The following is a 15,000-nucleotide window of genomic DNA, read 5'->3' as shown; positions in this document are numbered from 1 at the left end:
GTCAATAAAGAGGTCATACTAGCTCTCACCTGGCCTCCCCTGCACCCACATCTATCACACTGAGGTGCATCTAATAACAAGTCAATAAAGAGGTCATACTAGCTCTCACCTGGCCTCCCCTGCACCCACATCTATCACACTGAGGTACATCTAATAAGTCAATAAAGAGGTCATAGCTCTCACCTGGCCTCCCCTGCACCCCACATCTATCACACTTCTAAGAGGTCTCGGCTCAGTGCTCAGGTCACATGACCATACTGTACACCTCAGTATGACTTACGAGCCAATCTGGTCTTGGATCAGCGCTTCTGATGAATACAGGCCCAGGTCAGTCTATTTCAGGGAGAGAGCGAGGGCTCCTTATATTATTGTTTTATGGTCTGTAACTTTTATGTATGTTTTAATGCTTCCATCTTGGCCAGGTCTCTCTGGTAAAAAAAAAAGATTGTTACGGTTCATTCCAAAGGTTTATAGAGGTGTCCTCATGTTTCATCTTCGACTCCTCTGTGAAAACGTCACAGAGGAAACAAGGGAGAAGAGGAGGAGGAAATGAGGAGAAGAGGAGGAGGAAATGAGGAGAAGGGGAAGAGGAAACAAGGGAGAAGAGGAGGAGGAAATGAGGAGAAGAGGAGGAGGAAATGAGGAGAAGGGGAGGAGGAAACAAGGGAGGAGAGGAGGAGGAAATGAGGAGAAGAGGAGGAGGAAACAAGGAGAAGGGGAGGAGGAAATGAGGAGAAGGGGAGGAGGAAACAAGGAGGGGGGAGGAGGAAACAATGAGAAGGGGAGGAGGAAACAAGGAGGAGAGGAGGAGGAAACAAGGAGGAGAGGAGGAGGAAACAAGGAGAAGGGGAGGAGGAAACAAGGAGAAGAGGAGGAGGAGGAAACAAGGAGAAGGGGAGGAGGAAACAAGGGAGGAGAGGAGGAGGGAAACAAGGAGAAGGGGAGGAGGAAACAAGGAGAAGGGGAGGAGGGAAACAAGGAGAAGAGGAGGAGGAAACAAGGAGAAGGGGAGGAGGAAACAAGGAGGAGAGGAGGAGGAAACAAGGGAGGAGAGGAGGAGGAAACAAGGAGAAGGGGAGGAGGAAACAAGGAGGAGAGGAGGAGGAAACAAGGGAGGAGAGGAGGAGGAAACAAGGGAGGAGAGGAGGAAACAAGGAGAAGGGGGAGGAGGAAACAAGGGAGGAGAGGAGGAGGGAAACAAGGAGAAGGGGAGGAGGAAACAATGAGAAGGGGAGGAGGAAACAAGGAGGAGAGGAGGAGGAAACAAGAGAGGAGAGGAGGAGGAAACAAGGAGGAGAGGAGGAGGAAACAAGGGAGGAGAGGAGGAGGAAACAAGGAGAAGGGGAGGAGGAAACAATGAGAAGGGGAGGAGGAAACAAGGAGGAGAGGGGGAGGAAACAAGGAGAAGAGGAGGAGGAAACAAGGAGAAGGGGAGGAGGAAACAAGGAGAAGGGGAGGAGGAAACAAGGGAGGAGAGGAGGAGGAAACAAGGAGAAGGGGAGGAGGAAACAAGGAGGAGAGGAGGAGGAAACAAGGAGAAGAGGAGGAGGAAACAAGGAGAATGGGAGGAGGAAACAAGGAGGAGAGGGGGAGGAAACAAGGAGAAGAGGAGGAGGAAACAAGGAGAAGAGGAGGAGGAAACAAGGAGGAGAGGAGGAGGAAACAAGGAGGAGAGGAGGAAACAAGGGAGGAGAGGAGGAGGAAACAAGGAGAAGGGGAGGAGGAAACAAGGGAGGAGAGGAGGAGGAAACAAGGAGAAGGGGAGGAGGAAACAAGGAGAAGGGGAGGAGGAAACAATGAGAAGGGGAGGAGGAAACAAGGAGGAGAGGAGGAGGAAACAAGGGAGGAGAGGAGGAGGAAACAAGGAGGAGAGGAGGAGGAAACAAGGGAGAAGAGGAGGAGGAAACAATGAGAAGGGGAGGAGGAAACAAGGGAGGAGAGGAGGAGGAAACAAGGAGAAGGGGAGGAGGAAACAAGGGAGGAGAGGAGGAGGAAACAAGGAGAAGGGGGAGGAGGAAACAATGAGAAGGGGAGGAGGAAACAAGGAGGAGAGGAGGAGGAAACAAGGGAGGAGAGGAGGAGGGAAACAAGGGAGGAGAGGAGGGAGGAAACAAGGAGAAGGGGAGGAGGAGGAAACAAGGGGAAGGGGAGGAGGAAACAAGGAGGAGAGGGGGAGGAAACAAGGAGAAGAGGAGGAGGAAACAAGGAGAAGAGGAGGAGGAAACAAGGAGGAGAGGAGGAGGAAACAAGGAGAAGGGGAGGAGGAAACAAGGGGAAGGGGAGGAGGAAACAAGGAGAAGGGAGGAGGAGGAAACAAGGGAGGAGAGGGGGAGGAAATGAGGAGAAGAGGAGGAGGAAATGAGGAGAAGGGGAGGAGGAAACAAGGGAGGAGAGGAGGAGGAAATGAGGAGAAGAGGAGGAGGAAACAAGGAGAAGGGGAGGAGGAAATGAGGAGAAGGGGAGGAGGAAACAAGGGAGGAGAGGAGGAGGAAACAAGGAGGGGGGAGGAGGAAACAATGAGAAGGGGAGGAGGAAACAAGGAGGAGAGGAGGAGGAAACAAGGAGGAGAGGGAGGAGGAAACAAGGAGAAGGGGAGGAGGAAACAAGGAGAAGAGGAGGAGGAAACAAGGAGAAGGGGAGGAGGAAACAAGGGAGGAGAGGAGGAGGAAACAAGGAGAAGGGGAGGAGGAAACAAGGAGAAGGGGAGGAGGAAACAAGGAGAAGAGAGGAGGAGGAAACAAGGAGAAGGGGAGGAGGAAACAAGGAGGAGAGGAGGAGGAAACAAGGGAGGAGAGGAGGAGGAAACAAGGAGAAGGGGAGGAGGAAACAAGGAGGAGAGGAGGAGGAAACAAGGGAGGAGAGGAGGAGGAAACAAGGGAGGAGAGGAGGAGGAAACAAGGAGAAGGGGAGGAGGAAACAAGGGAGGAGAGGAGGAGGAAACAAGGAGAAGGGGAGGAGGAAACAATGAGAAGGGGAGGAGGAAACAAGGAGGAGAGGAGGAAACAAGAGAGGAGAGGAGGAGGAAACAAGGAGGAGAGGAGGAGGAAACAAGGGAGGAGAGGAGGAGGAAACAAGGAGAAGGGGAGGAGGAAACAATGAGAAGGGGAGGAGGAAACAAGGAGGAGAGGGGGAGGAAACAAGGAGAAGAGGAGGAGGAAACAAGGAGAAGGGGAGGAGGAAACAAGGAGAAGGGGAGGGAGGAAACAAGGGAGGAGAGGAGGAGGAAACAAGGAGAAGGGGAGGAGAGGAAACAAGGAGGAGAGGAGGAGGAAACAAGGAGAAGAGGAGGGAGGAAACAAGGAGAATGGGAGGAGGAAACAAGGAGGAGAGGGGGAGGAAACAAGGAGAAGAGGAGAGAGGAAACAAGGAGAAGAGGAGGAGGAAACAAGGAGGAGAGGAGGAGGAAACAAGGAGGAGAGGAGGAAACAAGGGAGGAGAGGAGGAGGAGGAAACAAGGAGAAGGGGAGGAGGAAACAAGGGAGGAGAGGAGGAGGAAACAAGGAGAAGGGGAGGAGGAAACAAGGAGAAGGGGAGGAGGAAACAATGAGAAGGGGAGGAGGAAACAAGGAGGAGAGGAGGAGGAAACAAGGGAGGAGAGGGAGGAGGAAACAAGGAGGAGAGGAGGAGGAAACAAGGGAGAAGAGGAGGAGGAGGAAACAATGAGAAGGGGAGGAGGAAACAAGGGAGGAGAGGAGGAGGAAACAAGGAGAAGGGGAGGAGGAAACAAGGGAGGAGAGGAGGAGGGAAACAAGGAGAAGGGGGAGGAGGAAACAATGAGAAGGGGAGGAGGAAACAAGGAGGAGAGGAGGAGGAAACAAGGGAGGAGAGGAGGAGGAAACAAGGGAGGAGAGAGGAGGAGGAAACAAGGAGAAGGGGGAGGAGGAAACAAGGGGAAGGGGAGGAGGAAACAAGGAGGAGAGGGGGGAGGAAACAAGGAGAAGAGGAGGAGGAAACAAGGGAGAAGAGGAGGAGGAAACAAGGAGGAGAGGAGGAGGAAACAAGGAGAAGGAGGGGAGGAGGAAACAAGGGGAAGGGGAGGAGGAAACAAGGGAGAAGGGGAGGAGGAAACAAGGGAGGAGAGGGGGAGGAAATGAGGAGAAGAGGAGGAGGAAATGAGGAGAAGGGGAGGAGGAAACAAGGGAGGAGAGGAGGAGGAAATGAGGAGAAGAGGAGGAGGAAACAAGGAGAAGGGGAGGAGGAAATGAGGAGAAGGGGAGGAGGAAACAAGGGAGGAGAGGAGGAGGAAACAAGGAGGGGGGAGGAGGAAACAATGAGACAGGGGGAGGAGGAAACAAGGAGGAGAGGAGGAGGAAACAAGGAGGAGAGGAGGAGGAAACAAGGAGAAGGGGAGGAGGAAACAAGGAGAAGAGGAGGAGGAAACAAGGAGAAGGGGAGGAGGAAACAAGGGAGGAGAGGAGGAGGAAACAAGGAGAAGGGGAGGAGGAAACAAGGAGAAGGGGAGGAGGGAAACAAGGGAGGAGAGGAGGAGGAAACAAGGGAGGAGAGGAGGAGGAAACAAGGGAGGAGAGGAGGAGGAAACAAGGAGAAGGGGATGAGGAAACAAGGGATGAGAGGAGGAGGAAACAAGGAGAAGGGGAGGAGGAAACAATGAGAAGGGGAGGAGGAAACAAGGGAGGAGAGGAGGAGGAAACAAGGGAGGAGAGGAGGAGGAAACAAGGGAGGAGAGGAGGAGGGAAACAAGGAGAAGGGGAGGAGGAAACAAGGGAGGAGAGGAGGAGGGAAACAAGGAGAAGGGGAGGAGGAAACAATGAGAAGGGGAGGAGGAAACAATGAGAAGGGGAGGAGGAAACAAGGAGGAGAGGAGGAGGAAACAAGGGAGGAGAGGAGGAGGAAACAAGGAGGAGAGGAGGAGGAAACGATGAGAAGGGGAGGAGGAAACAAGGAGAAGAGGAGGAGGAAACAAGGAGGAGAGGAGGAGGAAACGATGAGAAGGGGAGGAGGAAACAAGGGAGGAGAGGAGGAGGAAACAAGGAGAAGGGGAGGATGAAACAAGGAGGAGAGGGGGAGGAAACAAGGGAGGAGAGGAGGAGGAAACAAGGAGAAGGGGAGGAGGAAACAATGAGAAGGGGAGGAGGAAACAAGGAGGAGAGGGGGAGGAAACAAGGAGAAGAGGAGGAGGAAACAAGGAGAAGAGGAGGAGGAAACAAGGGAGGAGAGGAGGAGGAAACAAGGAGAAGGGGAGGAGGAAACAAGGGGAAGGGGAGGAGAAAACAAGGAGGAGAGGAGGAGGAAACAAGGGAGGAGAGGAGGAGGAAACGATGAGAAGGGGAGGAGGAAACAAGGAGAAGGGGAGGAGGAAACAAGGAGGAGAGGAGGAGGAAACAAGGGAGGAGAGGAGGAGGAAACAAGGAGGAGAGGAGGAGGAAACAAGGGAGGAGAGGAGGAGGAAACAAGGAGAAGGGGAGGAGGAAACAAGGGGAAGGGGAGGAGGAAACAAGGAGGAGAGGGGGGAGGAAACAAGGAGAATAGGAGGAGGAAACAAGGAGAAGAGGAGGAGGAAACAAGGAGGAGAGGAGGAGGAAACAAGGAGGAGAGGAGGAGGAAACAAGGAGGAGAGGAGGAGGAAACAAGGAGAAGGGGAGGAGGAAACAAGGGAGGAGAGGAGGAGGAAACAAGGAGAAGGGGAGGAGGAAACAATGAGAAGGGGAGGAGGAAACAAGGAGGAGAGGAGGAGGAAACAAGGGAGGAGAGGAGGAGGAAACAAGGAGGAGAGGAGGAGGAAACAAGGGAGGAGAGGAGGAGGAAACAAGGAGAAGGGGAGGAGGAAACAATGAGAAGGGGAGGAGGAAACAAGGAGGAGAGGAGGAGGAAACAAGGAGAAGAGGAGGAGGAAACAAGGAGAAGGGGAGGAGGAAACAAGGAGGAGAGGGGGAGGAAACAAGGAGAAGAGGAGGAGGAAACAAGGAGGAGAGGGGGAGGAAACAAGGAGAAGAGGAGGAGGAAACAAGGAGAAGAGGAGGAGGAAACAAGGAGAAGAGGAGGAGGAAACAAGGAGAAGAGGAGGAGGAAACAAGGAGAAGGGGAGGAGGAAACAAGGAGAAGGGGAGGAGGAAACAAGGAGAAGGGGAGGAGGAAACAAGGGGAAGGGGAGGAGGAAACAAGGAGAAGGGGAGGAGGAAACAAGGGAGGAGAGGAGGAGGAAACAAGGAGAAGGGGAGGAGGAAACAAGGAGAAGAGGAGGAGGAAACAAGGGAGGAGAGGAGGAGGAAACAAGGAGAAGGGGAGGAGGAGGAAACAAGGAGAAGGGGAGGAGGAAACAAGGAGAAGGGGAGGAGGAAACAAGGAGGAGAGGGGAAGGAAACAAGGAGGAGAGGAGGAGGAAACAAGGGAGGAGAGGAGGAGGAAACAAGGAGGAGAGGAGGAGGAAACAAGGGAGGAGAGGAGGAGGAAACAAGGAGAAGGGGAGGAGGAAACAAGGAGAAGAGGAGGAGGAAACAAGGGAGGAGAGGGGGAGGAAACAAGGAGAAGAGGAGGAGGAAACAAGGAGAAGGGGAGGAGGAAACAAGGGAGGAGAGGGGGAGGAAACAAGGAGAAGAGGAGGGGGAAACAAGGAGAAGAGGAGGAGGAAACAAGGGAGGAGAGGAGGAGGAAACAAGGGAGGAGAGGAGGAGGAAACAAGGAGAAGGGGAGGAGGAAACAAGGAGAAGGGGAAGAGGAAACAAGGGAGGAGAGGAGGAGGAAATGAGGAGAAGAGGAGGAGGAAACGAGGAGAAGGGGAGGAGGAAACAAGGAGGAGAGGGGGAGGAAACAAGGAGAAGAGGAGGAGGAAACAAGGAGAAGGGGAGGAGGAAACAAGGGAGGAGAGGAGGAGGAAACAAGGAGAAGAGGAGGAGGAAACAATGAGAAGGGGAGGAGGAAACTTTAATACAAAATGCTTCTTTCTGTTACGCTCCAGAGACTGTGCTAGACAAAAATAGATAAGTATAAAATAAAATAAGTATAACAAGTAAAAAATAGAAGTCACGTACGTAGACAAAAGTGTTCAGTATAGACATATGTACAATGTTCAATGCAGAGTAGAAGTAACTGAGTTACCATACAATATACTATACAATATACTAATATACAATATACTATATAGTGCAAAGCAGAAATGGGATGAGGTCGAGATGTGAGAAGAGGAGGAAATGAGGAAGAGATGCGAGAAGAGGAGGAAATGAGGAAGAGATGTGAGAAGAGGGGGAGGAAATGAGGAGAAGAGGAGGAGGAAATGAGGAGAAGAGGGGGAGGAAACAAGGAGAAGAGGAGGAGGAAACAAGGAGAAGAGGAGGAGGAAACAGAAGTGAGAAGCACAGGTTAGAAGAAATCGAACGTCCTTGTTGACTCGCGTGTCATGGGAGGAGCTTCATATGCTTAACAGCCTACGTCAGAGATCTTTGAAAACACTTCCGCACGAGGACACATATATGTATCCTCCACTGGAGGAGACGAGTGAGGAAACATCAGGGTTTCCTCTGTGTGTTTCCTACCGCTTTGGAACAGCCTTAAAATATGGCACAAAAAAAATCAGTTTCTGGAAAACTGTCGAGGAAAGAGGAAGAGATGCGTTTTTTAAATCCTTTGGAATGGACCTTTAGTCTCAAAAGACATATGTCTGTACACTGTTCAGTGTATCTTTCACCTGAGATGTGCCAACATCTTCTTCTCACCCATGTTATATAAAGTCTATTTCACATTAGGTCTGGTGTAAATCTGTGGTAATGGCCAGGGGCTGACAGTAATGGAGTCACTGGAGGAGCGGAATGAGCAATTTGGGGGACAAGGCTGGGTGTCTGGGCTGTCAAGAGAACGGGCCTCAGTCTCTCAGTAGGACTTATTATTAAAGCCAACACAGCCCTGCTGAATTATTCACACAAAGACAGGCCTTGTAATGTCACTGCCTTCAGCTTAATGTTAAACACACACTCACGCAAATGCGCGCGCGCGCGCACACACACACACACACACACACACACACACACACACACACACACACACACACACACACACACACACACACACACACACACACACACACACACACACACACACACACACACACACACACACAGACACACACACACACACACACACACACACACACACACACGCTCCGAGCTGTGTCTACTCATTGTGATGAAGCGGTTGAATCAACGGTAGCTCATAAAAAAAGGTGCGTGTATTGTTTGACGGGGTGTGTTGCTCGACACCATTATGCCGTCTGAACGAACGTACACCACAGCTGTCATCGCTCAGACACACAGTAGCCAGAGAGGCGTGCGCTCAGGGTCGCTTAGAGAGAGAGGCTGTCGTAGAAAACACATATTGTGTTACATGTTGTTGAGTCTGGGGGATCGCTGTGTGGAAAATCTGACACCTAAATCGAAAGGATGTAGTTTTTGCGGGGGAAATCCCTCTTCGTCGCTTCAGGACTGAACCCAAAGCAAAATCGAGAAGAAGATAATTTCTATTGTTTTTCTAACGTCACACAGTGGTCATCATCTACATCCCACTACCGTCTGACACTGTGATTGTTATTTGTGTATTGTTATTCTGTATATTGTTGTTATTTTGTGTATTGTAACATTGTCTTATTGTATAGTATTTTATGTTTCTTGTATAGTATTTAATGTGTCTTGTATAGTATTTAATGTGTCTTGTATAGCATTTTATGTTTCTCTTGTATTACTTGTGTGATTTTATTACTGCACCTTAAGTTTGAGTCCCACATCTCGTTGTATGCAAATATAATGACGATAAAGTACAATCTAATCTAATCTCCTTTTATATGGAATTATATTATCTTTTTTAAGAAAAATAATACAGAGTTCTTTCCCCTTTCTTTTCTTTCTGGTCTACATTGTTTTTAGATGGTCCCCTCCCCCGACCCCCTTATTGTGAGCAACCATGTCATGATTTCTGGATAGAGAGACACTGCTGCTGTCGAGTCTTTTTTAAATGTAATCTTTTTGGACACTTTTTGAGCGCCACAATAATAATTTATATTTAGCTCAATTCTATTGACATCGCTACACACTACACAGCTGAAAACACCGAACCCTCTGCAAGTCAGACCAAAAACCATCTGGATGGGATAGATATAGCTCTCTGGCACTCCGGGGAATGTTTGGATGAACTTCCCCTTTGAACACAAAAAGTCCTTTGTGATACTGAACAGCTATGAGGGAAATTGAGTGTCTGTACTTCTTTTACTTCTCTTTCTTGTTTAGGAGGCCTGAGGATGAATGACTGAGCGTGTGAACGTGTGTGTGTGTGTGTGTGTGTGTAGGTGTGTAGGTGTGTAGGTGTGTGCGTGTGCGTGTGTGTGCGTGTGTGTGTGTGTGTGTGTGTGTGTGTGTGTGTGTGTGTGTGTGTGTGTGTGTGTGTGTGTGTGTGTGTGTGTGTGCGTGTGTGTGTGTGTGGGGAGGTGTTTTTAGTGTCAGAGACTGATGTCTGTTACCTTATCTTGGCTGATGAGCTCCTGGTAGGGGATGTGAGCTGGCAGGTAGGTGTGTAAGAGGGCACAGAATGCCAGGCCATCGCTCCAGCTACTGCTGAAGTTGGTTACATCAATATTCTGGGGGGTAGAATAGACACACGGAGACGGATATAAGGCAGAGAGAAATGAAGCGATAGACGGCCAAGTCACGAATAAGAACAAGTAAAAAGTTATACAACTTATGAGTTTCAAGCACCCCTCTAGTCCAGCGGTTCTCAAACTATGGGGTTGTGGGTAGGTGACAGTGGGGTCGGGTCGTGTTCTGGCAACATATTTTGCCTAAATATGCCTCGTTTTATAAATGTGTATTGACAACATAGTGCTGTAAGACAAATTTCTAATAAATATGCATGATCAAGTTCAACAACGTGTGCTTTTATTTTGATATTCCTTAATTCCACATTGAAATTACGCGATAAGTGTGGGGTCCCCAAAAAGATTCCCAAATAAAATGGGGTCGTGGTATAAAAAAGTTTGAGAAGCCCTGCTCCAGTCCCATCTTGTTTCCTATTCCCTACCCCTACACCGGGTTTCTTACCCATACACCCCTTACCCTAAACCGGGTTTGAATCCTACTTTAAACCAAAACAAAGTATTGGTTTCTTGGTTTGAGATTCCATAGACCACCGCAACACTTGCGGGATTCTGAAATCATGGGAGAGAGAGCGGGGGGAGAAAATGAATGAATGTGCTGCTCAGTGAATTGATCCCTACCCAACCTGCTAAGAACATGCTCAGGATATGATGGTGACCGTTATGACGTAACTCACTAAGCACAGGAAGCACAACACATACTAAATGAAACCCTAATGCGGTTATAGAGCACGGCTATGGATCTCTGTGAGTGTAAATCAATATGCCAGATCATGTTTCTAGCTGAGAATGTCCAGAGAGTATTAATGGGCTGTAATCCCCTATAAGCCAGCAATGTCCCGTCTTCCCTCCACTCAAGAGTGTACAGCACGTCAAATGTGTGTGTGTGTGTGTGTGTGTGTGTGTGTGTGTGTGTGTGTGTGTGTGTGTGTGTGTGTGTCTCTCTCCTCTTGCCCCCTCTCCCCTCCTCCTGCCCCCTCTCCCCTCCTCCTGCCCCCTCTCCCCTCCTCTTGCCCCCTCTCCCCTCCTCGTGCCCCCTCTCCCCTCCTCTTGCCCCCTCTCCCCTCCTCCTGCCCCCTCTCTCTCCTCCTGCCCCCTCTCCCCTCCTCCTGCCCCCTCTCCCCTCCTCTTGCCCCCTCTCCCCTCCTCCTGCCCCCTCTCTCTCCTCTTGCCCCCTCTCCCCTCCTCGTGCCCCCTCTCCCCTCCTCTTGCCCCCTCTCCCCTCCTCCTGCCCCCTCTCTCTCCTCCTGCCCCCTCTCCCCTCCTCCTGCCCCCTCTCCCCTCCTCCTGCCCCCTCTCTCTCTCCTCCTGCCCCCTCTCCCCTCCTCCTGCCCCCTCTCTCTCTCCTCCTGCCCCCTCTCTCTCCTCCTGCCCCCTCTCCCCTCCTCCTGCCCCCTCTCTCTCCTCCTGCCCCCTCTCTCTCCTCCTGCCCCCTCTCTCTCCTCCTGCCCTCTCCCCTCCTCCTGCCCCCTCTCCCCTCCTCCTGCCCCCTCTCCCCTCCTCCTGCCCCCTCTCCCCTCCTCCTGCCCCCTCTCCCCTCCTCTTGCCCCCTCTCTCTCCTCCTGCCCCCCTCTCCCCTCCTCCTGCCCCCTCTCCCCTCCTCTTGCCCCCTCTCCCCTCCTCCTGCCCCCCTCTCCCCTCCTCCTGCCCCCTCTCCCCTCCTCCTGCCCCCTCTCCCCTCCTCTTGCCCCCTCTCCCCTCCTCCTGCCCCCTCTCTCTCCTCCTGCCCCCTCTCCCCTCCTCTTGCCCCCTCTCCCCTCCTCCTGCCCCCTCTCCCCTCCTCTTGCCCCCTCTCCCCTCCTCCTGCCCCCTCTCCCCTCCTCCTGCCCCCTCTCCCCTCCTCCTGCCCCCTCTCCCCTCTCCCCTCCTCCTGCCCCCTCTCCCCTCCTTCTGCCCCCTCTCCCCTCCTCCTGCCCCCTCTCCCCTCTCTCTCCTTCTGCCCCCTCTCTCTCCTCCTGCCCCCTCTCCCCTCTCTCTCCTCCTGCCCCCTCTCTCTCCTCCTGCCCCCCTCTCCCTCTCTCTCCTCCTGCCCCCTCTCCCCTCTCTCTCCTCCTGCCCCCTCCCCCCTCCTCCTGCCCCCTCTCCCCTCCTCCTGCCCCCTCTCTCTCCTCTTGTCCCCTCTCTCTCCTCCTGTCCCCTCTCCCCTCCTCCTGCCCCCTCTCCCCTCCTCCTGCCCCCTCTCCCCTCCTCCTGCCCCCTCTCCCCTCCTCTTGCCCCCTCTCCCCTCCTCCTGCCCCCTCTCCCCTCCTCCTGCCCCCTCTCTCTCCTCCTGCCCCCTCTCCCCTCCTCCTGCCCCCTCTCTCTCCTCCTGCCCCCTCTCCCCTCCTCTTGCCCCCTCTCCCCTCCTCCTGCCCCCTCTCTCTCCTCCTGCCCCCTCTCCCCTCCTCTTGCCCCCTCTCCCCTCCTCCTGCCCCCTCTCCCCTCCTCCTGCCCCCTCTCCCCTCCTCCTGCCCCCTCTCCCCTCCTCTTGCCCCCTCTCCCCTCCTCCTGCCCCCTCTCTCTCCTCTTGCCCCCTCTCCCCTCCTCCTGCCCCCTCTCCCCTCCTCTTGCCCCCTCTCCCCTCCTCCTGCCCCCTCTCCCCTCCTCTTGCCCCCTCTCCCCTCCTCCTGCCCCCTCTCCCCTCCTCCTGCCCCCTCTCTCCCCTCCTCCTGCTCCTGCCCCCTCTCCCCTCCTCCTGCCCCCTCTCCCCTCCTCCTGCCCCCTCTCCCCTCCTCCTGCTCCTGCCCCCTCTCCCCTCCTCCTGCCCCCTCTCCCCTCCTCCTGCCCCCTCTCCCCTCCTCCTGCCCCCTCTCTCTCCTCCTGCCCCATCTCCCCTCCTCCTGCCCCCTCTCTCTCCTCCTGCCCCCTCTCTCTCCTCCTGCCCCATCTCCCCTCCTCCTGCCCCCTCTCCCTCCTCTTGCCCCCTCTCCCCTCCTCCTGCCCCCTCTCTCTCCTCCTGCCCCCTCTCCGCCCCCTCTCCCCTCCTCCTGCCCCCTCTCCCCTCCTCCTGCCCCCTCTCCCCTCCTCCTGCCCCCTCTCCCCTCCTCTTGCCCCCTCTCCCCTCCTCCTGCCCCCTCTCTCTCCTCTTGCCCCCTCTCCCCTCCTCCTGCCCCCTCTCCCCTCCTCTTGCCCCCTCTCCCCTCCTCCTGCCCCCTCTCCCCTCCTCTTGCCCCCTCTCCCCTCCTCCTGCCCCCTCTCCCCTCCTCTTGCCCCCTCTCCCCTCCTCCTGCTCCTGCCCCCTCTCCCCTCTCTCTCCTCCTGCCCCCTCTCCCCTCCTCCTGCTCCTGCCCCCTCTCCCCTCCTCCTGCTCCTGCCCCCTCTCCCCTCTCTCTCCTCCTGCCCCCTCTCCCCTCTCTCTCCTCCTGCCCCCTCTCCCCTCTCTCTCCTCCTGCCCCCTCTCCCCTCTCTCTCCTCCTGCCCCCTCTCCCCTCTCTCTCCTCCTGCCCCCTCTCCCCTCCTCCTGCTCCTGCCCCCTCTCCCCTCCTCCTGCCCCCTCTCCCCTCTCTCTCCTCCTGCCCCCTCTCCCCTCTCTCTCCTCCTGCCCCCTCTCCCCTCTCTCTCCTCCTGCCCCCTCTCCCCTCCTCCTGCTCCTGCCCCCTCTCCCCTCTCTCTCCTCCTGCCCCCTCTCCCCTCTCTCTCCTCCTGCCCCCTCTCCCCTCCTCCTGCTCCTGCCCCCTCTCCCCTCTCTCTCCTCCTGCCCCCTCTCCCCTCCTCCTGCTCCCTCTCCCCTCTCTCTCCTCCTGCCCCCTCTCCCCTCCTCCTGCTCCTGCCCCCTCTCCCCTCTCTCTCCTCCTGCCCCCTCTCCCCTCCTCCTGCTCCTGCCCCCTCTCCCCTCTCTCTCCTCCTGCCCCCTCTCCCCTCCTCCTGCTCCCTCTCCCCTCTCTCTCCTCCTGCCCCCTCTCCCCTCCTCCTCCTCCTGCCCCCTCTCCCCTCCTCCTGCCCCCTCTCCCCTCTCTCTCCTCCTGCCCCCTCTCCCCTCCTCCTGCTCCCTCTCCCCTCTCTCTCCTCCTGCCCCCTCTTCCCTTTCCATGTGTGGCCTGAGGAGGGAACGGGGCTACCGGCCAGGGGAGGCTTTGGGAACAGGGCTACCGGCCAGGGGAGGCTTTGGGAACGGGGCTACCGGCCAGGGGAGGCTTTGGGAACGGGGCTACCGGCCAGGGGAGGCTTTTATTTATTTATGTAGAATAGGGACAGTACATATTGACAAACACTTTGATGTAAATATGCCAAACTTCCAAGAAACATAATCAACTTTTAATGAACCAAGAAACATAATCAACTTTCAATGAACCTTCCATTACAAAAAAGTATTTCCATGCATTTGTATGATGGTAGCCATGTACCAGTATCATAGTATTACACCATGGTACAAGTACAGAAGTGGTACCATGACTTTGACCATGTCTGTACTGTACCATGGTAAATAATTTATACAACGACTGGCACCATGATAAAACTAAAAATGCCATCAAACTAAAGTGTTATTATTTTCCTTATTCTTAAGTGAAAGATGTCTAAGGCCTGCACCATGGATGGTATTCTAAAAACAGCGTATTGTAAGAGGAGAGGAGAGGAGAGAGCAGGGAGAGATCAGGGAGAGACTGGAGCTGAGGAGAGGAGAGGAGAGATCAGGGAGAGACTGGAGCTGAGGAGAGGAGAGGAGAGGAGAGAGCAGGGAGAGACTGGAGCTGAGGAGAGGAGAGGAGAGGAGAGAGCAGGGAGAGACTGGAGCTGAGGAGAGGAGAGGAGAGATCAGGGAGAGACTGGAGCTGAGGAGAGGAGAGGAGAGAGCAGGGAGAGACTGGAGCTGAGGAGAGGAGAGGAGAGGAGAGAGCAGGGAGAGACTGGAGCTGAGGAGAGGAGAGGAGAGGAGAGAGCAGGGAGAGACTGGAGCTGAGGAGAGGAGAGGAGAGATCAGGGAGAGACTGGAGCTGAGGAGAGGAGAGGAGAGAGCAGGGAGAGACTGGAGCTGAGGAGAGGAGAGGAGAGAGCAGGGAGAGACTGGAGCTGAGGAGAGGAGAGGAGAGGAGAGAGCAGGGAGAGACTGGATCTGAGGAGAGGAGAGGAGAGGAGAGGAGAGGAGAGGAGAGGAGAGAGCAGGGAGAGAGTGGAGCTGAGGAGAGGAGAGGAGAGAGCAGGGAGAGACTGGAGCTGAGGAGAGGATAGGAGAGGAGAGAGCAGGGAGAGACTGGATCTGAGGAGAGGAGAGGAGAGGAGAGGAGAGGAGAGGAGAGGAGAGAGCAGGGAGAGAGTGGAGCTGAGGAGAGGAGAGGAGAGAGCAGGGAGAGACTGGATCTGAGGAGAGGAGAGGAAAGAGCAGAGAGAGAGTGGAGCTGAGGAGAGGAGAGGAAAGAGTAGAGAGAGAGTGGAGCTGAGGAGAGGAGAGGAGAAGAGAGAGCAGGGAGAGACTGGAGCTGAGGAGAGGAGAG

The 15,000-nt window shown here is 54.6% G+C and overlaps 1 protein-coding gene across 2 annotated transcripts in view; it reads right to left on the bottom strand.

The window, feature by feature from the left end:
* Positions 1-15,000, bottom strand: part of specc1 (sperm antigen with calponin homology and coiled-coil domains 1) — a 292,788-nt gene that overhangs the window by 19,231 nt on the left and 258,557 nt on the right. For both annotated transcript variants that reach the window (XM_084320784.1, XM_084320785.1), the window contains one exon: positions 9,461-9,577. In XM_084320784.1, coding sequence (XP_084176910.1) covers positions 9,461-9,577 — 117 coding nt within the window. The remainder of the gene's footprint in view (positions 1-9,460; positions 9,578-15,000) is intronic.

Source organism: Notolepis coatsorum (genome assembly GCF_963971535.1).
Source record: "Notolepis coatsorum genome assembly, chromosome: 8".
NCBI lineage: Eukaryota > Metazoa > Chordata > Actinopteri > Aulopiformes > Paralepididae > Notolepis > Notolepis coatsorum.
This window is presented reverse-complemented; position numbering and strand designations above follow the sequence as displayed.